Source organism: Gouania willdenowi, chromosome 9 (assembly GCF_900634775.1).
Source record: "Gouania willdenowi chromosome 9, fGouWil2.1, whole genome shotgun sequence".
In the NCBI taxonomy this organism is placed as follows: domain Eukaryota; kingdom Metazoa; phylum Chordata; class Actinopteri; order Blenniiformes; family Gobiesocidae; genus Gouania; species Gouania willdenowi.
This window is the reverse complement of record NC_041052.1, coordinates 13,785,113-13,809,945: the sequence shown is the minus strand read 5'-3', so window position 1 is coordinate 13,809,945 and position 24,833 is coordinate 13,785,113. Positions and strand designations below refer to the sequence as shown.

At 41.0% G+C, this 24,833-nt stretch overlaps 1 protein-coding gene across 3 annotated transcripts in view; it reads right to left on the bottom strand.

The window, feature by feature from the left end:
- Positions 1-353: 353 nt before the first annotated feature.
- kat6a (K(lysine) acetyltransferase 6A) overlaps positions 354-24,833 on the bottom strand; it is a 36,542-nt gene continuing 12,062 nt past the window's right edge. For all 3 annotated transcript variants that reach the window (XM_028456592.1, XM_028456593.1, XM_028456594.1), the window contains exons 3-17: positions 17,125-17,233; positions 16,235-16,350; positions 15,796-15,877; positions 15,423-15,537; positions 14,765-15,081; positions 14,332-14,444; positions 13,996-14,111; positions 13,136-13,277; positions 10,481-10,642; positions 8,391-8,484; positions 8,036-8,267; positions 7,376-7,577; positions 6,499-7,185; positions 6,111-6,372; positions 354-5,845 (exon numbers count right to left, since the gene is read on the bottom strand). In XM_028456592.1, coding sequence (XP_028312393.1) covers positions 2,526-5,845; positions 6,111-6,372; positions 6,499-7,185; positions 7,376-7,577; positions 8,036-8,267; positions 8,391-8,484; positions 10,481-10,642; positions 13,136-13,277; positions 13,996-14,111; positions 14,332-14,444; positions 14,765-15,081; positions 15,423-15,537; positions 15,796-15,877; positions 16,235-16,350; positions 17,125-17,233 — 6,069 coding nt within the window. In that variant the 3' untranslated portion in view covers positions 354-2,525. The remainder of the gene's footprint in view (positions 5,846-6,110; positions 6,373-6,498; positions 7,186-7,375; positions 7,578-8,035; positions 8,268-8,390; positions 8,485-10,480; positions 10,643-13,135; positions 13,278-13,995; positions 14,112-14,331; positions 14,445-14,764; positions 15,082-15,422; positions 15,538-15,795; positions 15,878-16,234; positions 16,351-17,124; positions 17,234-24,833) is intronic.

Sequence of the window (24,833 nt, the reverse complement as noted above, 5' to 3'; positions counted from 1 at the left end):
ACATTACTGCGAAATTTGAATTCCCATACCAATTTTGCTTGAGAATTACATAAATTCAAGAGATTCAGACCAATTTAAGTAAAATAATTGTATTGCATGTAGGAATACATAAAGTAAATACATAAAGTATTAATACATATTGGTCAAAATTAATCATTTAGGAGTATATTCTTAGTATTTACAGAATTAATCTGACAACCAAATGTTTTGAGGAGACAAGGCTACCAAACTCGTTTAATGTTAACAAAGCTAGATGATTGAAATAGTTCATTAAACATTAACTAGGGACTACTAAACCTCTTTTAGGACAATAGTGTGTAAGCATGAATAAGGTTAAACTCAACGGCAACAAGAATGGCTCAACATAATTTATTTTCATTTTATGTTAAAATGTACAGAGTTCTTTGAAAGTACTTGCTAAGAAAGAAAAATAAAAAATAAAATAAAAACAAATAAATGGAAATACATACAGGGACAGAGGAGTGAGCCGAGGCAGCTGAGCGCAAATGGACCTTTACTGTAGGCCCAGCCGTCATCTCGCTCTCTTTAGTTTGCGCTCTTTCAGCATACAACGCAACATGTACAATTACAAAGGATACAAAAAGGGAAGCAATATAAACAGACAGAAATATACCGAGCTCATTTTTACATGCCTCTTGAATGTAAGGAAGTCATCCTATACACACACAAGTAAAAAAAAAAAAACAAAACAAAAATACCGAGTGACCTTTAGATATTTGTAGTCCTTTTGTTTAAAATAGCATTAATATACTACACAAAGATAGAAAAACTCTAGACATGAGATGGAATGGAGAGATTAAAGGCATCTTAAAGTCACTAAAAGTGAGTAATAAATTTTTTACATTTTGAATTTCTTAGTAATCATTACCCAAGAGGCCAACTATAAAATATGTTGTTTTTTTGTTATCATTTGCTGAAACATAGGTGGGGAAAAAATGACAGTACCAATATTAATGTCAGAATTTCCTTTTATATTATAGAAAAAACAATTTTTCTACAATAGGTGTCTAAAGTCAAAAAGAGTCAGCTTGTGTCATAAAAGAAAGCTGCCCAATCTGATAAAATTCAGAAACAAAATGAAGCAATAAATACAGAACACAACAATACACACATGTAAAGTATGCACGTCACGTCTGTAGGAAAACTTCTCTCTTGACTTTTGAATACTGGTGCATGTAGCAGCGGGGTCAACCATTCGGATGGTGCCTCCAGCAGGGCGTCCGACTCCCTCTGACCCTGCTTTAATAGCCGCGCCTCTTTTGGAGAATGGAACCAACACTCCATCAGGCTTTTAGGCACACCTTCAATAAAGGCTTACTTTTTGCTGCCATAGTTGTAGCCAATTTTCCAACAATCAAAACCAAACGTACAGTTTTAACGACATACACCATCCAAGGGGACTCCTTGTCTTCTTTAACACTTGGAAAGGCAAGGTGGCTGCTAGTTGTCTAATTTTCCATTAAAAGGGTGAACTGAACAAGCACTGTTTGCTCTGCGTCCCCAAAAAATGCTGGAAAAGGCTGACATTTAACACCATCGTCAGTGGAGTGTTGACTAAAAATGACTGAATGTTGCACTTGTTTATTTAAGTTTGCCACAGATTGGCAACAACCGGTTAGTGTAAGTTTGCGTGTGTGCTAAAATGGGGAAGTACCAGAATATTTACATTGAAATAATTCAGAGCCGTGAAAAAAATAAAACATAATGCTACTTATTTTATGTGATATATAACAGACAGTAACAAAAACGTCTCTGATGTGTCTTTGCTGTGTTTTTGGTGCAGCACTGTCTATGTAGGAAGACAGAGACTTTTAAACGCTCACCACCTTCGGATACTGGCAGATACGCCGACTGACAAAGCGGCCGGAGACGTTTTGAGTGTTTCAGAAAGCGAGATGGTCTGACCTTTTTCAGAATGCCACACGTATAAAAACTAAAGCAGATAAGAGGCTGGACTGCACATGGATATTTCAAAAACGGTCAACAAAAACAACAACAAAAATAGGATTCAACATTATCTTTACCAAAACAAAGCAATTTGCCTACAACGTTTAATTGTCTCTTTTGTCAAGATAAGGCTTCCTATATCAGTTAAAAGATTGTGTGCATGGTTGAATATATTCAGTTTCCTCACTGATATTTCATTCGCAGTCTGACAAAGGAGGCAATTCCTGCTTTTGTCCAAATGACGTTTCCTTGTCATTTTCATCCTCCACGTCTTCCCAGTTCATTGCGAGGGCCTAATCTCCAGGTTGGAGAACTGCGAAGGCCTGGCCTGAAGCAGCACGGCACAGTGAGGTCCTAACTTGATCTCACCACCCAAATGCTCATATACACAGCCAACTGGGAGGGAAAGGATGGATATGAGCCCAAATAAAATGGGACATGATGACATAGAAAAACAGGAAACCCAAAGACCGTCTCCAATTCCCCACATACTCGAGCAGGAGTAATGGACACTTAGATTACAAGCTTCAGCTTTGGCCCCACGTTGACTTGGTTGCTCATCTGCTCATGTAAGGTGATTGTTTCGGGACACCAGCGTAGCTGTGATGGGAGGGGCCAGTGTACATCATATTCCCATGGTGATTGGGCTGCATAGGCTGCTGTGGATAACCCTGCCCCCCCATCATACCCATCTGCATCTGCATGGGGTACTGAGCTGGCTGATTCATGTAAGCAGGGTTGCTGTGGTAGCCGCTGTTCATCATGGGCTGAGGCATACGATAGCCAGCGGACATGGCGTTCAGAGGCGTCATGTTCATGGAGTTGTACGGTGCTGGCGTGGGCATGAGGTTCGGCATCATGCCCCGCTGCACAGCCAAAGTGCGCGGCGTGCCCTGCATAGCCACCGCCCCCGAGCTGCGACCGTACAGCTGCTGCTGATGGGGGGCCGGGGCAAGCTGCTGTGTGGCTTTAGATCGGATGGATATGTGTCCTTTTACAGCCATTTGGCCTTGTAGCCGCTGCGTGTGAGGTGGTCCCAGGCCAATGTTAGTGCTGGGCATGTTGCACTGCAACTGAAGGGAGCCAAGGTTCATAGAGCCCGAGCTGAGGTTGGGAGGGGGGGTCATAGTTGGTTGACCCTGAGGCAGGGGAGTGTGGGGCGAAGGTGCCAGTCCAGGATTGGAAAGCGAGACACTGGTGGCATAGGAGGTAACTGAAGCTGAGTGGGAGTAGGGCATGGCATGGGGGTCCATGATGGTGTTGGTCAGCTGCTGGAGTTTAGCCAGGCTGAAAGTTGCTGAGGGCTGAGGATAACCCCCCGTACCAAAGTCCTGACCCATGCGCTCATACAAAGTACGGCCCCCTCCACCACCTCCACTTTCCGGTATTTCCATGATCATGGGGGTGGAAGCAAAACCATTACCCATGCTACACTGAGACAGGGCCTGTTGAGGCAGTGGTGGAGGGGCAGAAGGTGGAGGTTGAGGGTTGGGAGCTTGTTGCTGCTGGGGAGGTTGCTGAGGAACCTTTTTCTGGGACTGTTGCTGATTGGTACTCGGAGGTCTCTCAATTACACCACAGCTCTGAGGAGACTTTATGCCACAGCTTGGAGTGTTGGACGGAGGTGGTGGGGGCTGTGGCACAGCGTTGCCTACTGAGCTGGCACTAGGTCCGTTGTTGGGACCTGGTCCTGTTTGCTGAATGAGGCTACAACTGCCCATTCCTAGCTGGGATGTTCCATTTCCAGTTGAAGATGTGAGAGTGGGGGCTGGTGCAAAGGAGCAGCTGTTGGACTGAGAGGAGGATGACGACGTGGCAGAGTTTGAAGAGGACACAGCAGATAACAAAGCTGTGGAAGCACCAGCGACAACAGTAGCTGATATTCCTCCTCCATTACCGCCATTTCCAGTTCCGTTGCCTCCTCCCCCCATTGTTGAGTCATAGCTGCTTGGGTTATCGTAGTTCTCTGTTGTACTTTCTATGCTTCCCAGGTCACTAAAGCCACTGTCCACAACCTGCTGTGAGTGGTCGGATACAGACGGCACATCCATCATTGGCGATGTTTCTATGTTCTGCTGGGAGGGGGCAGACAGCGAACTGGGATGCTCTGGAGTGATTTGGCTGTACCCCCCTCCTGCACTACCACCACTGACCCCTGTTCCAGTGGGGCCTGGTGTTCCACCTCTTTGCACCCCTGGTGTGGTGTCCAACATACTGGACGGGATCCCCGGACTGTTGACTGATCGCACTGACTGACTGGGCAGGGGTGGCACTGGGGGATTGGGAAGAGGGCTGCTGTGCTGGGATGCACCGCATTCCTCTACTAGAGTAAGTGCTTCTTCCTCAGCATCCCCCGAGTGACTGTAGCTCTGTAGGGTACGGCAGGCGGCTAGTGTCTCCTCGCAGTCCTGGTAAGCCCCATGGTGTTGCTGGGGCTCAGTCTCTTCATCCTGGGCTTCTCCCTGAGTCAGGGATTGAACAGCCTGCATTGTCTCCAGGTCTAGCTCATTGGAGTGATGATGGGGGTGGTGTGGATGATGGTGACCCAGTTCTTCCTTGAAATCTGTGTGCTGGTGTTGGTGTGTGTTTTGGGGCTCCATTAACAGCCTGACATCTTTGTCCTCTGGGTGCAGAGGCTGCAAATCAATGGGCTCAGAAGGTGCAGATATGGCTGTGACTGTCTCTACCGCTGCGGCAGCAGCAGCAGACTCCTCCTGCTCCCTGCGCCTCCGTTCTTCCTGCTGAGGGTCAGCTGGGGAAGGCCGACACTTTGGCTCATGCACGTCTTCCTCAGCCTCCTCCCCCTCCTCTTCTTCCTCCTGCTTGTTGACACAGTCCCGCGTCACGCTGTTCTCCATGTCTAAAAAAGGCTCTCCGACTTGTGGTTCTTCTTTGACCGGAGGAGAGTTTGCACGAGAGGCTGGTTCATCCTCCTCATCGTCATCATCATCATCCTCCTCTTCTGAGTCCTGATTTTTTCTCTTCTTACTGCTGTTGCTCTTTTCCTCCAAGTGTCCATCCCCTTCGTCGTCTGCATCATGGTCCTCACTTCGTCTACTTCCTGAAACCGGTGTAGGGTTAGCAGAGCGCCTGTTAATACTACCTCCGCCACTACCTGTGCTGCCACAGTCTTCTTCCTCTCTCTCCTCCTCATCATCCCCATCTTCTTCTCTGTCACCCATGTCCGTGTCCCGAGAACGAGACTGCGGGGCCCGGGGCCCTGATGTAGAGGAGGAAGAGGAAGGGGACAGCAAAGGACGGGATGGCGGTCGACTTGGTTTTTCTTCTTCCCATGTTCTTTCTACCTCCTCCTCATCGTCTTCTTCTTCGGGATCAGAGGTGGGAGGGGGTTTGGGTGCTGGCTGTGGAGGCTGGTGGAGCGGGCGGTTCTTGGGTGGCCTCCCTCGCCGCTTGGGCACTTTTTGTTCGACAGTCGTAGGAAGATAGTCATCTTCTTCATCAGAGTCTTTTTCTTTGCCGTCTCTGTCCATACTGGTTCTACAGACTCGCTTGGCTTTATGGTCGTCTGCCTGGAGAACATCAGGATTTTTGTCCAGCTGTTCCTCCATTAGTCTTTGTCGTTCCTTTGCCTGCCTCTCTGCCTCTTCCTGCGCCCTTTGTAAGTACCAGCTTCGGGGTTTGCGTCCGGGCTTCATCTTGATTTTCGGTGGCTGAGGGTCTTCACTTTGAATATGACCATCTGTAGCTGCGCCACCAGGGGGTTTGCCTGGTCCTCGTTTTTTCCAGTGCAGGGGTTTTCGGCTTTTTCCTTTGGGCCAGCCCTTCTTCTTTTTGACAGGGACTTCAGGGTTGGCTGCTAGGCTTTCTGATGGGGGAGCTGACAGGACAGCTATTGGTTTCAGCACTGGTGTCAGCTCTGTGGAGGCAGACAAAACAGTCAGGCGAAGCTCTAATGCATATCTACGCAATTCAATGTCTGAAGGACCTCAGTCTTTCTTATAATATATTCAGTTTACTTTGTAAAGGAAACTTCACTTATTTTAGAACCTAACAAGTCTTGTAAGGGAAAAAACCCCAGGCAAGTCCAGCTTCCTTCACAAAGTTTACCAAATACAACCAATGAACCCATCTGACTTTTATAGACATTTGTTAACACTGCCCATGAGAGACGGTCTGCTTACCATCCTCCTCAGAATCAGAGAGATTTGAGGGTCGGCCCCTCTTCGGAGCTAGGTCAGACAATCTCATTGCTGATCTAGCTGGAGGGTACCGACGTAGGGGGTGACCCAGGGGTGTCTCTTCCTCAAGCCGGGGCATCTGTCTCTCGGAGTCAGAGTCTACAAATGGCTCATTTAACACCTCAGTGGTCTCAGAAATAGTCTCGGTCACCACACTGCTGTGAGGATGACTGCGCTGGCGAAAGCGGCGCTTCCTCATAGTCTTCTGTAAAGAAAAGGTCAAGTAATCAGCTGTGCTCAAGAAAAATCTCATCTAATCCTTAAATTGTAGATGATATCTAGGTTCTAAGGTGAACAAACCACTAAACCACATTTTAGTTGAAACTTTTACCTTGCATTTTAGCCCCATTGCTGGTTTGGTTAGGATGGGCGGGGAGCATGTCCTCCTCTCATCATCGTCATCATCTTCATCCTCCTCGTCTTCACTGCTTTCACTGAAGCAGCTTTTCCTGGTAAGAGGGACGTCGTTTAACCTGGACATTACTGGAAGCTGTGACAGGTTCTCTGCAGACCCTTCAATCAGTCTGGGCTTTGGTCCCCTCTTTTTCCTGGGCGGCCGGCCTCTCCGAGTGGGGGTGATAGAAGGGTGCCTGGCCATTTCCAGGGAATGAAAGTTTGTTGAGTCCATTTGTCTGTCCAGGGAGAAAAGGGAAGGCAGGCTGCTGGTACTGCCTGTTTTTCCTCCTGTTCTCTCGTCTTCCTCATCCTCTCCTGGAGGGAACTTAGGTGGTCGCCCGACCCGAGGACCGTCTTTCATTTTGCCCCAATGCCAGTTTTTAGGTGGGCGCCCCCGTGGCCTTCGTTCTCCATTTGTGGGAGGCATAGGTCGTGATGTATCAGGGAGGGGTAGTGGACATCGAACAGCAGGACAGACTGGGGAGCTTTGATTGACAGGGAATCCCAGAAAAGCTTTTCTTTCGTCTTCATCTCCGTCGTCGTCCTCCTCATCCTCCTCATCCCTTCTTTTTACATTTTCCATGTGCCAGGACATTTGAAAGACTTTGTGACTTGGTTTAAACTACAATGACAGGAAACAAAAAATGAAGTTATTATTCAGAGAAAATTATAAAGAAACTAATCATTAATAATTTATTGACAGTATATCAGAATAAAACCACAGATCCAGCAGCCAATAATGATTTTAACACATGCTGTTTATCAAGATTGGGATAATTGACTGGGTATTTTTAAGACACAAATGTATTTACCTCCTTGTTCTCTTCCCGATGTTCTTCGTCATTGTCATCATCGTCGTCATCATCATCTCCTTCAGCATCAGAGACCACGGTGTTTGTTACAATGACAGGTGTCCAACGAAGGCACTCGGAATCAACCTCTAATTGCCGGGGTCGGGCCTTGAGGCGAGCCATGTGATTGGATACCAGCTTTTCCCTTCGAACCAGGACGAGCCTGACAAAACCACAGGCAGATCAATAAAAGCTCAGGGATGAATCTTTGCCAATGAATTTGTGTAAACAACATGAAGAAAAATAATTTCTTGTATTTTTAAAGATTTTCTTTTTATTGACAAATCTATAAAGAAAACTTTGATGCATATTTTTCACAAATGAAAACTAACAACATGCATATAAGTAAGAGGTTTACAACAACCATACACTATTCCTCATGCTGCTCTTTTTTAGATGCCATTTTTTGTAATTGGAATGACCAAAAGATTTTGAAATGTAACACACATTGTGACATGGTGTGACGTGTCATCTTTAGTTGGTTTGACTTGGCTTATGGCCAATATAGTTCCTAATTTCTAGCATAAACATCTAATAATGAGTAAAATTCAGTATTAGGATGTCCTTTTCAGTACTAGTGAACAGTGAAAATAGTGATGTGTGTTTAGTGCTTTCTCTGACCTCTCTCCTCGCTGCTCCAACATGTTGAGACTGTGCAAGGCAGTGGTTATATCCTGCGGGCAGATTCCTGTCAGCTTGCTAAGGTGCCGAATGGTGATCTGCCGATCGTGGACTTCATGGAGACATTCCAGCACTACGCTACGCCAGTACGCCATGTAGGACAGCCTCCCAAGGTCTGACAGAGGTTTTTCTGGAGATCCTGGTTGTCCTTCTCTTTTTGACAAGAGGTAACCTGCAGAAAGGAGAGACACATTAAGGTCATACTTAATTAACCATTACAGAATTTGTACATTCATTTGGGTTCAATGATTTACACAAAAAAAAAGTAATAAAAAAACACATTATTTATTCTTACTGAAGTCAATGAGAAAACGTCCAAAGCCCTGGCGTTGGTACTGTGGAAGAATCATGATGCAAGATACGTTGTATTTCTGTTGACAGTGTTTCTCCTAAAGAACAAAATGGGGGGGAAAAGGTTAGGGTCAGACAACATTGAGTCATAATGAGTTCTCTTTTGAACGTTGGTTCTCCATCTGAAAAGGTCACTTATTTCCCTAAAGTTCATGACTTGATATTAGATTCATGTTTACTAGTTTTGCACCTAAATATTTTTTTTGTTAAGACATTTACTTTGTAATATCACCACACAACACCTACCACATTTTCTGACTATAAGTTGCTACTTTTTACTAACAAATTGAGGCAGTGACCTATGGGCCAGAGCAACATATTCATAAATGACGTATTGCGTGTATACTAGGGGTGGGCAATATGAAAAATATTTCACAATTCTCTTTCTTTGCAAAATTACAATCACACATTTATCAATTTCTTTACCCCCCCCCCCCCCCAGACTCCATAGTGACACCACGGTGGTGAGTGTAACTGCAGCCATCAGCCAAGCCACAGCGGCAAAGCGTGTTTGTTTATCACCGGCGCTGATACTGTGGTTAGAGGATAGATACCCGCCCGAACCCTGACGGGGATCGATGTCAACTGACGGGTTGGATTCGGACAGATATTTAGAACTGGTGGTCGGATTCGGTAACAGTGTCGTTTGAGTGCAGTAGCAGCCACAGCTGACAGCCCTGAAGAATGCACAGTGAGAGAGAGCTGTGATCCACGGGGCAAGGAGAATGGAGCAGAGGACAGTTTTAAAGGAATACACCATTGAAACATTCCTTTTACTGCACAATAACATGGATTATCTTTAATACATGGATTATGTAAATAGATCCGATGGGTCTCTTGCGTGTCTCTCGTTTGTGTTTCACTTTCGCTTGTCACCAGCACACTGATCTGATGTCTGATGTTGACATTAACAGTTGTTTATTAATAAAATCGGTGCTATCACTAATACAAACATACATATGACATTTCTTTGAAAAAAAAGAGAATTTCACTGTCGGGTCGAACTCGGATGACAAAATTAGGCTCAATCCGCACTTTAACTGTGACACGGTTATTTATTTACTCGCCGTTCATGTGATTGTTCACTGCAAGACCTGTGCACATGCCTCTGCATTCATCTGTGGAACCAAACAATAGTTTAGTCTCCAGCCATCGAGAACGCACACCAGCGTCATTTGACGTCACCATCAGCGGAACTGTACTGCTGTTCGTACCCGTAACAGCAGTACAAAATGTATCACACAATCTTTTCAAGGCAATAAATAGAAATATGTGTGGACTCATTCTCTTTAGATACGAGCACTTCATCACCCATTAACATTAAAAAAACTTAAAATTGATGTTTATTTTTATTATTATTTATATTTGATCAAATTTATCCCTAAGCTTTTTTAACAAAACCAATTTACTTATTTAAAATCATAGCCCAAAATGGGAAGAAAAAAAATATGGAAGAGCTTTTACGTCAGGGTACTTCTCGAACATTTTTTTTAAATTTAGGTACATAATTTAGCAGGAGGAGGAAACCAATAAATGCGAGTTTAAAACTACAACCACACAGCTAATATATGGTCATCGTTATGACACACTCCCTTTGATGACCTGTAGGGGGAGCAACATGCCTCTGCTCCATTTAGTCTACAAGAAGAACATCAACAATAACGAAGGGCCAAAAGAGTCAGCATGTCGGACTGAAAGGATAAATGGCACAAACAAAACCTCATAAAAAGCAAGCAGCTTTTACACTGACAGGTTTCTCATGTCAGTTTGGAGGTTTAAAAACCTCAGTCTCAATGCAAACTAAAACTAAATAAATCAGTCTTTCACTTAGACACGCGGCTTATAGCCCGGAGAGACTTAACTGTGGAACGTTTTTTTGAAATTTTTTGTGAAGAGCGAACAACATCGTAGTACAATCTTTAATCCAGTGAATACAGTAAAGAACTGATGTTATCCTATAATCAAACATCTTCCTTAAAAGTTATAGAATGACACTCAGGAGTTGTTTGCTGGATGGACTGAAACCAACCATACCTTGGAGAAATAGCCGACAAGATGGCAACCTTTGCTATCATTCTGTGTGAGGACATAGAAAAGGAAGGGCTCCACGTCGTAGTAGAGGGTCTTGTGGTCCAGAAACAGCTTGGCCAGCAGACAGAGGTTCTGACAGTAGATTGTGCTCACATTTCCATCCACCTGTTGTACGATAAATCAGAAAGCAATGGTTACTGAAAACACAGCAGTCTATAGATCTACACTTTCAATACTATTCTTCAGCAGTGGAATAAGTCATTGTGAGGCAGTGGGCTGTGCTGTGGACATAGAGAAAGGTCGTCTTCACTGCTTCAGTAAATTTAGGGCCCAACATTGTTGAATTTAACACTCACACTTGACACTACATAGATGAAAGAAAATTGGAACGTGTGAGTGTTTGAGTGACATGTAGCATTTTTTGTTTCTCTGTGTTTCAAAAAGAGAAATAAAGATATCAGACGAATAAACAAATTATTATTATTGTCATTTTAAAGGGATCCTCCCGTTTTTGCAAATGTGGCCTAAAACCTTTGAAATGTCACATTATTTTGCACCATATTCATTTTATTAACTTTTTAAAATGGGACTACTTTACCGTTTTCAAGTCTGTGCGCCACCATGTTGAAATAACATCATTGATAACACAAATCGCCCCTTTTGTCCATTGAGTTTTATAGAAGTAAAGGCATTTACCATTTAGCAGCTTTTTCAGTCAAAATGACAACTTGTGCTACTTTGGGTTGCTCTAAAAATCAGTAAAAGTTAAAAAAAGTCCATTTAAACCTCTTTTGTTTACCAAAATGTCATGAACAAAATGCGTGACCCAAAAAACTTTACAAGCTACCAGATTTGGACTGCTGCTCTGAGCTCTTGGGATGACACCATCACTTATACTGCTGCTCAGAGCAGAGTGTATTTACATGCAACCAGAGTTCTTTTTCTCTTCTTCATGCCGTCTACGAAACAGCAGAGTTAGAACTGTCGCTCACAGCGGTCACAGATTTTTTTGGGTCATGGATTTTGTTTATCAAATTTCGGTAAACAAAAAAGTTTACATTGACTTTTTTAACTTTTACTGATTATTAGAGCAACCCAAAGCAGCAGAAGTTGTCATTTTGACTGAAAAAGCTTCTAAATGATCCTGAATACCTCCACTCCTATAAAACTGGCGGAGGTCCCTCATCAATATCTAAGATGTAGGGTGATGTAGTAACCAACTGTGCCCTGAAGGTCGCAGTAGCGCACTTTTAGATGTGAGATTAGCCACTGATGCTACCATTAGCTAAGGAGGAAGAAGCAGGGACAAGGGAGATTATGGCGCTACGGAGTTACATTGTGGAGTATCCAGCAGCTCACTGCTCCGCATACTAACACAGAACATGGACTTGAGCGGATTATTGATAATGTTGCGATCGTGCGATAAAACCATCACCTAACTGGGCCAAACGGTCAGCTCTGCTTGTCGGGAGGAAGAGGAAATTACGTCTGTGTGATTGACGGGGGGAGGCAGTCAGCAAAACATTGAACTGTGAGCCAGATAGCAGCACACGTGTGGATGAGAGATGATCCATGATGGACAGAGTCAGAGGCAGAGAAATGAGTTTACGAGACATAAAAAGGCACTACGAGGGTTTATGCTGAAGTTCCCAGCAGCTCACACCCGACCAGAGCGTGTGTGGAACTCAGTCGAGTATTGGAGAGTGTGGCGATGGTGAGTGAAAAATATTTAAAAACGGGGCGAGCGGTGACACTCATCATGTCCGGGAGGAGAAGGAAGTTGCGTGTGGAGAATGACGGGAGGAGAGACTTGGAAGAACGTCAAAATACAGTAAGAAATCCATTCAACTCTGACCCAGATAGCAAAATAATAATACATTTGCCATCAAAAGCCTGGTCTCAGTGTTGTTTTTGTAGTTTTATAAAAGGAAACAATGTTGAGGTGTCCCTAAAGCAAAAAAAAAATTGCCTTAAAGTCACTAATAGGTTTTTTCAGAAAAAGCCGTTTTTCTCAGCTTTTTGTCACAAACTGCCGATTTGTGTGAAACATGCCTCTATTCAACTGCTGATTACAGAAGAACAAAACAAGCTAGAAACAAAATTATTTTTTCAGACAAAATTAGAGAGTCTAATCTTTCAGAATCTGGTGTCAGTCAACAGGCCAATTGTTGCGAATATGAGAACTGTTTAAATTGATCAGATCAAATTGTTCGTTCACCAAATATAATCTATATTATGAATGACTTAACGTGAACTATAGGATTTGCAGCAGCTGATAACAGCTGTTAGAGTGTGTCCTAACGGGTTGACCATGGATCAGTGGTAGAGTGGGTCATCCAATAACCAAAGGGTTGGAGGTTCGAATCCCACTCTATCCAAATAATTAACCTACATTGCCCTGTATGAATGGGTATGAGTTGTGCATGAATGTTGGTGGTGGTCAGAGGAGCCGTAGGCATGAAATGGCAACCAGTCTTCTGTCAATATGCCCCAGGGCAGCTACAATGTAGCTTACCACCACTGGTTTGACTTATGTGAGTGACTGGTGTGAATGAATAATGGTTTCTGTAACACCCTTTGAGTCTTCTAAAAAAAAAAAAAAAAAGCGCTATATAAATCCAAGCAATTATTATTTTTTTTTATTAAAACCATCCTGACCTCAAACACAGAGATGTCGTCCTTCCTGTAGATCTCGTTGGCTGGGGGGTGGAACCAGCAGCACTTGTTCATGTGCTGGTAGAGGATGCTGCGACTCTTCATGTAGCGCAGGCAGAACTCACACAAGTAGAGCTTTGGTAGTCTGGAAGCAGAATTAAACAACACCAAACAGTTAATGCATAGAAACATGTATGTTGTTTTTCTATTGGTCAATGAAACAAACATTACAGCTGCTAAAATATATTTCAGAGCATTTTGCGAGTGATGAAGTTTAGAGAGACGAGATTTATTGTTTTTTTCAATGCATTGCTTTTAATTTTGAAAGGTAAAGCATGTATTTCCCAATGGGATCAAATTGCCTTCACACAATAAGTTATTTGCTTTTTTTGTTTCAGAATTGAGCCTGATAATGTCTTTATCACTACCAAAGTGTTACAAAGTGACTGAATTCATAGAATTCCTGTAAATAAGTTAAAAAAATGCATTGCATGATTTCTTGTCTAAAAAGAGATTTTAATCTCAAAGAGGTCATTAATCTGGGTAAATAAAATGTATCGTTAAAAAAAGTATGTACATATTGTGTCTATCATTGTTTTATCAGTTTAAAAAAATTACAATTTACATCGTAAATCAAGTTTTCTGTTGTGCTTCATACATGAATGATACAAAGTTTCTTCTTTAAAGCTATTTTAGTCATGATATTTAAAGAGTCTCAGTTAATTTGATTCACTCCACTGTCCCATTCAATAAGATATAAACAAAAGGCAGAAAACCTTTGAAAATCCTTCTGAGTTTGTGTTGTGAAAAGGAAAAGGAGGAATAAGGAGCTGAGGTAAGCTACAGCCTCTTCATTAGCTCACCTGCTGTACTCCTGTGGGTAGGGAGATGAATACCATGTCTGGATTTCAAACTTGCCAAACTCAATTACTGATGGACACCGCATCTGAGGGTCAGGTGGACCAGTGACCCCCACTTTCTGTAGCAGAGAACAATGACAATGTAAAGGTTAAGATAGTGTAAAAACAATATGTTTACTACCGGTAAATGAGCAGATTATGTCAGCATGGCGTAACCAATTAAACAGTTAATCATGAACTTTAAGTACAATAGTAAAACCCAGTTTCATAAAAACATAAGCATCTCCAAATACAGTCAATATTTTTTCTTTCCACCTCTAAAACACGTGTCATGTGTACCTGCAGTGCCAGCTCCTGAATGTGTCTGAACAGTTCAATGTCTTTTTCTGTCAGGTTCTCGTGACCAGGCAGTTTTTCGTCTTCGTCTCTCCAGTCGCTGCCGTCTTGATTGTCTGTGGGTTGAAACACAGAGTAAACATTAATGTCGATCTAATGAGAGAGAGACAGACTGGATGGAGTGCCAAGGTGTCTGCTCTAGATGTTTTGTCCTTTCAGTGTAAAGGCACAAACAGCAGCCACAGAACACAGGCCTGTGCTTGCCGGTGTCATTAGTTTTGTGTTGGAATGGTGACTTAATGTAAAGTGTATTAAAAACAGAGAGAATACAACATGACAAAAGAAAACAAGTATGACAAAAAACAATAATTACTGATAAAACAAAGCAAAAAAAACCTTTACATTTGGAAGAAGAGTGAAAAACGTGATTCCTCACCCCCTCGGTCATCTCCGTCTTCTTTACGATTGGCTTTCTTTCGAATGCGGCACTGTTGAGAATAGTCCACAACTTCCTGCCTTGCCTTGCGGCCTTCGGGCGACGGTGTGAAGAACTTGGTGAGGGCGTCGATAAGGCCCTTGGTCTTGCTGTTGAAGCGTAAGCTGCTGTGCGAGAGATCGTCGTCATCACGCATTGAAAAAAGCAGCCGGTCGTCGCCGGGGTAACCCTCACACGAGGAGCTAGAAGACGAGTTGGGTGAGGCGGAGCGCTTCCTTCGTCCTCGCCCTCCAAGCTTCTTGAACGGCCGCCCAGGCCTGCAATGATAGTGAGTTGCTGATTAAATAATTGTTTATTAGGAAATTACCTCGCTGAGTCAATTATGAACCAGGCAATTTACAATCAGCATGTTTCATTTTAGAAAAAAAAAAACATGCGAGTGCTAATTCTTCAAAACCTGCATGTTTATGAATAACAATTATGTGCAAAAACGTGTTAAACAACAGGTAATAAAGGCGTCTTCTCTTAAAACTACTCCAGAAGCCACTTTAGTTTTAAGTCTAAAAATAAAAAATTAAACTCAGGACAACAGTTAAAGCCATTCATAGTAAGTGTTGGCCGTAAGCATAAACTGGACTTGTTGCAGACAGCACTGTACCTGTTTTTGGGACGCCCCAGTGGTGCGTTATAACGCCGTTTGATCTGTGCCGCTTTTTCATGTAAAAGCTTCTTTCCCTTTTTCCGAGGTTGGCAGATTTGACAAATCCACATGCCTGAGATAGAAACAGAAAAGATTGTGTTCACGTATGCAACACTGAGGCGGATTAAGCAAGCTTCATCGTTGATACCAGCCCACTTTTGGGAAGTATCGAGTACATTATCACTTAGTAGTAATTTGCTCTGCACAAATTACAAAGCAAAATCATTTCATCACTCCTGAAACCGCAGTGAATTGAAAAATGTTGGTTCTCTGTGAAAACTGAAATGTGAGATGAATAGGTAAGTTACAAGTAAATGGTATGACTGCTTACCTTTTGGCATCCGTGTGAGGGGAGGATCACAGCACTCCATGTGAAATCCCCGGTCACAGGAATCACAGAATAACATGTTGTCCTGCACGGGCATAGGAATGAATTATTATCATTTATCTGACACATCTTTAGGATGGTAAAATAAACAGAAACAGGTAAAAAAAAAAAAACACATTAGGCAAGAATATAATTTATTTTTTGAGCGAACGCAAGGATAATCCCTGCAATAAAGCTACAAAAAAAAAAAGATTGGATCAAAGTCCTGAGGATTACTTAAGGTATGAATTTAAATGATGTCTCAAGCTGACAGTAAAAAAAAAAAAATTGTGCAATCAGAAAAGAACTCTACCAACAATTTCAGTATACACTTAAATGAAGAAGAGGGCGTTCAGAAAAAGTGTCCATCTTCAAACGTCAACGTTTGTGCTCGTCCACTCACCGCATTCTTTCCTTGATCCTGACAGCTGCTGCAAGTCTTGCACTCGATACACTGCCACCAAAGAGCCTTGACTCGCACTGTGAGCTCTGGGGAGAACTTGAGGCATGATGGGTGACCTGCAGGTAGACACAGTACATGCATGAAAACACAACTGGGACCATTTCTGTGAATCTTGTCTGACAGTGGTGGTCGACTTGTATCCCCATGTAAAGAAAACATTGACTCCTTTTGAAAATGACAAGAACAATTACCAAAAAGTGAGAGCGTTGAAACATGTCAGGTCACGCTTTTAAACAACTTTTAAACAACTTTTGTTTCGTTTAACAAGCCGACCTTTCCCCTCTGTGCTAAAATAAATACACACACTTTCAATAAGCAATGACTGGCTGGAGCAGGAATAACTTGTATTAAAAGACAGATTAGACATTTTCAGAACTAAGTACCTATTTCCCGGTTTGGACAAATGCAATCACCGAATCCATTATTTTAAACAAAGGAAGTGAAAAGCCACTTTATAAACAAACAGCCTGTTAAAGTATGAGGAGAAATGATTTCCTTGTTTGCTTTTGTGGAGATTTATATTTTAAGATTTAGTCTCGAGGCAGTTTAAATATTGCTGTATTCACTTGTTTTTAGCTTTTTCTTTCCTATATTGTCTTGAAGAAAGCTTACTTCTTGGAATTATCACACACAAATAAAAGTTGTTGCTTTTGGATGCATGGTTCGCTTCTTCATGTTAAAAAGTTTCTCCTCGTAATAGTAAGTTTGAAACAATTGGATTTTAAAGAAGCTGTCCAGTAAAGTATTTCTATAACCTTGTCACAAACGTAACTAGAGCTGAGAGAGGTTTACGGCACTTTGAATTTTGAAAGGTATGAAACAGCACTCACCACTGTTGCCACAGTCGGCACAGGAGATCAGCTCCTCCGGCTTCTTATCCCGGTTCTGCTCTTTGGTCCCCAAACAAAAGCTGCAGATCGGGATGGGTTCGGCCACCGGCTGGTAGAGAGAAAAAGCAGAGAAAAACGCTTGATTTAATTGCTTTATTTTACACTTTTTAACCACAAAAATGACTGTGTGTACAAATGAGCTAACTGGGCACAGAGATTAGAAAGTGTGTGTGTAGATCTGTGAGCTTTGAGTTCATAAAAAAACTATAATGGGAGAATCTGAGAAGCACAGACCCTTGTATACATGGTGAGTGCGTACATGCACACAGTGAGAAGCAATACAGAATATTGAGCTCACTGTGCAAAACAACAGGAAGTTACCAACTGTTGATTAATACAATTGTAACTAAATCAATGCAACTGTACATTTGAGAGAAAGAGGTTTTCCGCAATTAATAAGACCGTATTAGGCAGGTAACATGTTAGGGATGAGATAGTGAAACCATAGTGTAGAAGTAAAACATATTCAAAAGTTATAATGAAATTCTTTCTGCTTGATATATTTTTAATTTATCTAATTTGATGAATATTCTGTCAAAGTTCTCTGAAAATTTGCTTTAGTTTAGATACAACAATATTGTTGAAAGAAAGCAGATCACTTGATAAAGCCACACTATTGGTGGAGCTGCCTCACAGGAAGTTCAAGTGACAGAGTAAATGTCAAGTCAAGAGCAGACGTCTATAAACAGCCACAGTAAACAAGGGAAAAATGATTTTATTGTAATGAAAAAACTCACTTTATTGGTCATTTAAGATGTTATTTAGTTTGTCCTGTAGATTATTGTATCATCTACCCCAAACCCTGTGGTTTTCTATATTTGTTAAACCAAAATACTGCTGTGCAGAGCTGAAAACAGGTCTGCAGTGTAATCTGATGGACAAGTGCAGTTGATGAAAATGAAAGGCTAAAAAAGTGATACAATTTAGTAATTTAGCAATGTTCTAAACTTTTAATTTATTTTTGAGGTAACTACCTCATGTGCAATTAAAACATGTTTGTATTGTTTTGTGGATATTGTTCAATGTTTTACAATAAAATAAGATTAGAATATTCAAGGTGTATGCTCTTAAAAAATAAAAAAATAAAATAATAAAATAATCGAGATCGGCAAAAATCGGAATCGGCGGGTCAGGCATTTAAAAAAAAAAAAAAAAAGAACATTGCAATTGTTGCACCCCTACTCAGAATTATATTTCCAATTCATAATGTGAGTTCTGTTTTTTTACGTCTGTGATCACAGAAAATCAGAGGTCATGCCTACACCCGTTAGTGTATGTTTGACAGATTGCATAATCTAAACATCTGTGCAACCTTATACATAGCTTCCATACAACCAAGGTTATAAAAACACAAGGAATTACATAATTGTATGATGGTAAGAATGGTTTCAAACAGCAGGCCTCAATGAGTGTATAGATGCAGAGAGCTGGTGTGGAAGTTTGCCCTAGCAGGGAGGAGACAGGGACATTGGCTTGATTTATTGGGTTCATTTCCCTCTGACTCGTGCTGCGTCCAACACGCTTTGCTATCCCTTATGCACCAAACTGAGCGCAGGGAGTGAGGTAAGAGAAACAAACATGGTAGAATAAGAGAGTTAGGGAAAGTGGGAGGTGTAAACAGTGAATTTGGAGGCAAATAAGAAGAAACAGTAAGAGGGAAGAGAAAATACACACATGGATGAATACACCAACGGAAGCCTTCTTGAATATATATATATATATACATATATAATATAATATAATCATCATTACAACAACAAAAATCATAATAAAGGAGATCAGTGCTGCGCTATAGAATGGAAACAAATGCACATAAATTGTGTAAAACACATCTCGAGAGGAAAAACCAAAAAGAACGACAAAATTACAACAACAAAAAGAGAGAAAGGCAAATATGTAATCCCAAAAGTTTCAGATCAAAGAAAATGAAAGGTGTAAAAAAATAAATAAAATAATATAAAAAATACTCTGCAGCAACCCAATGCTACCTCAATCATTCCTGATGTCCAACCCTTTCCTCACTGGAGGAGGTTAACGGCTCCCTCTTGACCCATGAGTGCTTGAGTAAACACCAGCCACCGCTCCCGAATGTAGCCTCTCACAGACACCTTGCATGGATGCTCCCTACAGTCAAGCTTCAGTTACTGCCTGTTCCTTTAAACTAATCCCCAAATGACACTAAAAGAAAAAAAGCAAATCTTCTTTTAATGACAACGGATATTGGAAGAGCAAAACAATTCTAAAATTCCTCCTGAGAGTGATTTTTTCCTGCTGTTTTCAGCTTTTCCTGTATCAGCCAGTGTTGCTGTACAAAAACACTGCTGAACTACTGCCCAGCTCTAGAGACTACACCAGGGTCGCCGCCCAATTTGGAGCCGGTGGGCCAACTTGATGATTGGTTTTGGCCCGCTGCCCATATTTGAAATTGTTATTTAAAAAAAAGAAAATCCCCCATTTCCAGCTGGTTTTTTTTGGTGCATTTCCTCCCCATCACCACAAATTGCCATTGTTTTACATTAGGAGTAGGGTGGCACTGTTGATCTCCCATCAGCTCAGATCTATAAGCATTTAAGTGAGAGGATGTTGGGGTTAGAACTGAGATGGAGTGCGTAAGGCACTGGCACACTGATAGCAGAAAGTTTAAAACTAGTTGGGAACATGTTAGTCTTTGAAAACGCTTCCCCCTCCATGTCTGTGTAACAGCGCTCGAGATTGCGACCAAATTGGTTGCATAAGCGAGTATTTTTTCAGTGTGTGCGAGTGAAAATCTCATCTGGTCACATCCGTGCGAATGCGTAGGGTGACCTTATTTTGAAAATCCAAAAGGAGGAAACGGGAAATGTTTCCTGAGGCGTCCGGGCACGCGTAGCAACAGAGCGCATGGGGGGTGCGCTTATCAGACCTGGGGCGGGGAAGAGCGCACCTAGCGAAGTGAGAGAGCATACAGACGTCGCCCAGCTCCTAATATCAGCTGTAGTCTGTGAAAGAGGCTTCGCAGCACAAAATTGAACCTCATCAGAATCAGCATCAAAACCTCATCAGAATCAGCATCAAGGGGCCAGAACTGATGGACTATGATGCCAGGCCAGATATTTAGCTGTGATTCTCTCAGGGCAGGGGTCTGCAACCTGCGGCTCTGGAGCCTCATGTGGCTCTTTGACTCTTTTGCAATGGCTCCCTATAGCTTCAAAAAAAAATTCAAATAGAGAGTTGTTCTTTCCTTACAGAGGCTATTAATGATTAATGACAAAATTAAGATATAATAATTTGTTAACCTAAAATACATCAAGTAGCGCAAAGCCTTGGCTACCTTCCTACTTCACCTCCTGCAACATCTACAGATGGCTAACTTTAAGTTTGAAATCCCTGGTAAGATAACTAAACCAACAAAAACACTATTCTGGAAGAAAATAGAGATTTTAATTGTGTGGGGGACAGATTCATTTAATCGCCAATATCCCCGTTAAATATGCATGCTTTATGTGCGGCAAGAAATGAGCAATTAACATGTGTTGATCACATGACCATGCGTTGTCAAACTTCAAGTTACTTTTTGTAGCCCTTTAAATACATTAACTTAAAAAAAATATTCTTTATATAACATTGTGTTCATGTAAACTGAGATGCGTAAGAATTTGAAGATGCAAGATACTGTTTTTTATTATTTTATTTTAAACAGTTTTTTAAGTTTCCATTTACATGATCAATATAATTTAAATCAAACATTCTATATAACTTTAAATGTATATAATTTATTACACTGCATTGTCTTCATTGAGAAGGTATTATTCAGCTCCAGGAGGACTTTAATCCAGGTGAGATGAGGTTAAATGATTCCTTGTAGAGTAAAAGTTGCAGAACTCCTTGTTGCACAAAAACTTAATATTGACGCTAAAACATTTTGCAAATATGATATCTCGAGTCATTGTCAATCGCTACTTCTAACAAAAAAATGGGACGCCAGTTAAGTCAACTATTCATTAGCATGCATGGCTATGCTGTATATGTTTCGCCATGCACCAAATGTCTCTTTGTAAATAAGATTTTTCCTCATCTTTTTCAGTAACGTATAGTTCATATTTCAACAGTGATTTATGAGAAAAGAACTCTAAAGCCGATGTCCAATTACATTATTTTTCTTGAGCTTTATAGGATTGTTTCAAAGCCGCAGAAAATGTAGTGTTTTGATCATTTAGGCGGGGTATGTGTCCCATTCATATTATACTAAATGTCTTTAAAGACATTTAGATGTTTCATAATTTTATGCCATGAAACAGTGTTATTTAATTTCAAAACTACTGTACGTGTTTGTTTTGCACAGTTATGTTATTGGCATATTTAATTTCAGACACTGCAACATGAACGTTGAGTTTTGGCCTACAGCCCTCCAACGCGATTCATTTTTGGTCCTTCAATGAAAATAATTTGGGCACCAAAAAGCTGCTGGGAGAAAAGGGCTTGAAGAAATGAAGCAAAAATCCCATCTCAATGTTTTCTCTTAATAAAGACAACTCTGGGTGCCAAATGCGACACAGAAATTTCTTAATCAGCTGCACATAAAGTAGGGATGCAACGATTAATCGTAAGGCAGCTAAAAATCGATTCATAGGTATCACGGTTGATATCGATTTTCTGAAAATTGAATCGCAGTACTTTTTTTAACCAGCAGCGGGCGCTATCCACAAGTGTAGGCGGCGGGCGGAGTCTGCTAATACTTTCTTTCTGGCTGCCTTCTACTCTTAAATATGTTAATAAATGATTCATTACCCCTTTAGCACCGAAAGAATATTTGTAATATTACTTGAATATCTGTAAAAGTCACGTTTTTCTAGTAGCTCTGTCTGCCAGCATAGCTTCTCTTCTTCACTGCTAGATATCTGCATGCCAACCGACCACTGTGTTACCAGCGCCCTCTGCTGGTCCAAACAAATATGACGTAAATCAGTGCAATCACGGTTTTTTTTTTTTTTTTAAAGTCCAATTGTTAAGGCACAAAATACATTTTCAGTTTCACTTTTAAAAAGAAAAAGAACTATCATGCAGTTTTGCATTGTTTATTATAGAACCAGAATTTAAATTAATAGGCTTCATTTTCATTTGTATTATTCCTTTATTTATTTCATTCAAGATTTATTTTTAGTTAAATTGCATTGTTTTTAATAGCTCATCAAGGGATTCTTTTGACAATGAAAAATAAAAGGAAAATAGTACCGTATTTTCTAGTTTTTTCCCAAAAAAAAAAAAAAAATGTCTACAGTCCCATTTTGTAAAATAAATCGTGAGAATCGTATCGTGAACCCAGTATCGTGAATCAAATCGTATCGGGAGTTGAGTGAATCGTTACATCCCTAACATAAAGTCACTTCTTCAGTTATGTTGCACTACTTTTTACTTCTCTCATAAGAGACAGCATGTGCGAGTGATTTCTGCAGCATGGCTTGTTTTGAGGCAGGATTCTGGACAGATGCTGCTGTTGTGGAGGCTGGTGGTAAAGGTAGTTAAACCGTTAGTGTTGTAACAAAAAAACTAAAATCAATGTCCATGGGACAAAGACAAAGCAGATTTTACGCTGGATGAAAAACTGTCAATGTCCAAGCAATCTTTGCACATCTGAGACACACTTGCCGTCTATGTCTGTCGCCATGTTGTCTACCTCTCTGCAAAACGTATGAGCGTAGGCGAGGCATTTGTGCTCAGAGGGAAAGAGAGCGTGCGTCTCGAGAAGTTTGTTTGAGAATAGATGTGGGAACTAACAGGGAAACCACTAAATATGTTTATTTAGCACAAGATAAGCTTTACAATAAAGCTATATTAATACAAATGACATTCGCATGTTCCCATATGTGGTATGAAATATTGCTATATCATCCAGTTCTTTGGAGCCAAATTGACATTCCCCTGGGAAGCTGTCCCAAACCTGCTGGATTGAAAAACTGGCAAACAGCAACTGAACACTGCAAACCTGTCTTACAAGAACCAGGTTTCTTTACAAACACTCGCTGTAACACAATTCGACAAGTGAAAAAAACACTTGGCTGACCAACGGGACACACCCAATGTTTGATGGATCACAACAAAGCTTCCTTCCTATCACATTGTGTTTTAGTGTTTACCACTTCTCTGTTTTGTCTACAAATGTGTCACAAATGAATTCAGCAAGACACGATTGAATCTTCCTTTGAAGAAAGTCAAATAATGGATCATAGAAGATTGTGGTCCAAAAATCAGTTGTTTTCTTTTATCTACTTTTTCTTTCTTTAAAGAGATTGAAAAGTGAAAAAGCCACTAAAGATGCCAAAATCGAGAGATAACAAAAGGCACGGGGTGGTTGGTGTCGGCGTTGTCCTTGTTTCTTCACAAGTCAAGGATCTCATTATCATGGGCACCCACTCGCAGCTGCACCCCTTCTCGCCACACTTCCCTTATTGCCACCCCCAAAACAAACAAACTCGTTTATCACTGTAAAATGCAGGATTTACCACACAATGGCCATGGTTACATGATGTTTTTTTTTAATTTGGAATAAGTTATTCCAAATAAAATCTTTTGGCTTTAACGTGTTCTGCTTCGTGTTTACATGGAAAAAGTATAGGTTTGACAATACACGAGCCACGATATTGGGTTGACGAGAATGAGACGAGATTTTAAGAAAACTACAATAACAAAATACATGACTGGACCAACAGACTTATTCATCGAGTTGCACATGCATTTTTAAATGTTTTATTATAACTCTTTACATGCATGATGTAAGCATGAGCTTTTAATAAATTCAAATTGAAACTAGAACTAAAATGTACTCCGCCTCCTCCTCTTCTTCTTTTCCTTCTACCGCTTTAGATTCTGGCAGGCTAGACATAGGCGCATTACTGCCCCCACAGGTCACAAATAGAAGTTTGAATAGCTTTTAGATTAGATTGGTTTATTTGAAAGCGGACAGTGCAATTTCATATAACACATGAACAAACATGGTTAAAAAAGCCAGAATTAACCAGAAGGCTATTTTTCATCTGTAGTCCCCTGGTTGATATCGATTTTCTAAAAATTGAATCGCAGTACTTTTTTTAACCACAAGTGTAGGCGGCGGGCAGAGTCTGCTAATACTTTCTTTCTGGCTGTCTTCTACTCTTACATATGTTAATAAATGATTCATTACCCCTTTAGCACCAACGGAATATCTGCAATATTACTTGAATATCTGTAAAAGTCACGTTTTTCTATTAGCTATGTCTGCTAGCATAGCTTCTCTTCTTCACAGCAAGATATCTGCATGCCAACCGACCACTGTATTACCAGTGCCCTCTGCTGGTCCAAACAAATATGACGTAAATCAAGTGTAATCACGTTTTTTTTTTTTTTTTAAAGTCCAATTGTTAAGGCACAAAATACATTTTCATTTGTATTATTCCTTTATTTATTTCATTCAAGATTTATTTTTAGTTAAATTCCATTTTTTTTGAATAGTTTATCAAGGAATTCTTTTGACAATGAAAAATAAAAGGAAAATAGTACAGTATTTTCTAAAAAAAATTTGTCTACAGTCCCATTTTGTAAAATAAATCGTGAGAGAATCGTATCGTGAACCCAGTATCGTGAATCAAATCGTATCGGGAGTTGAGTGAATAGTTACATCCCTACTAGGAAATAAT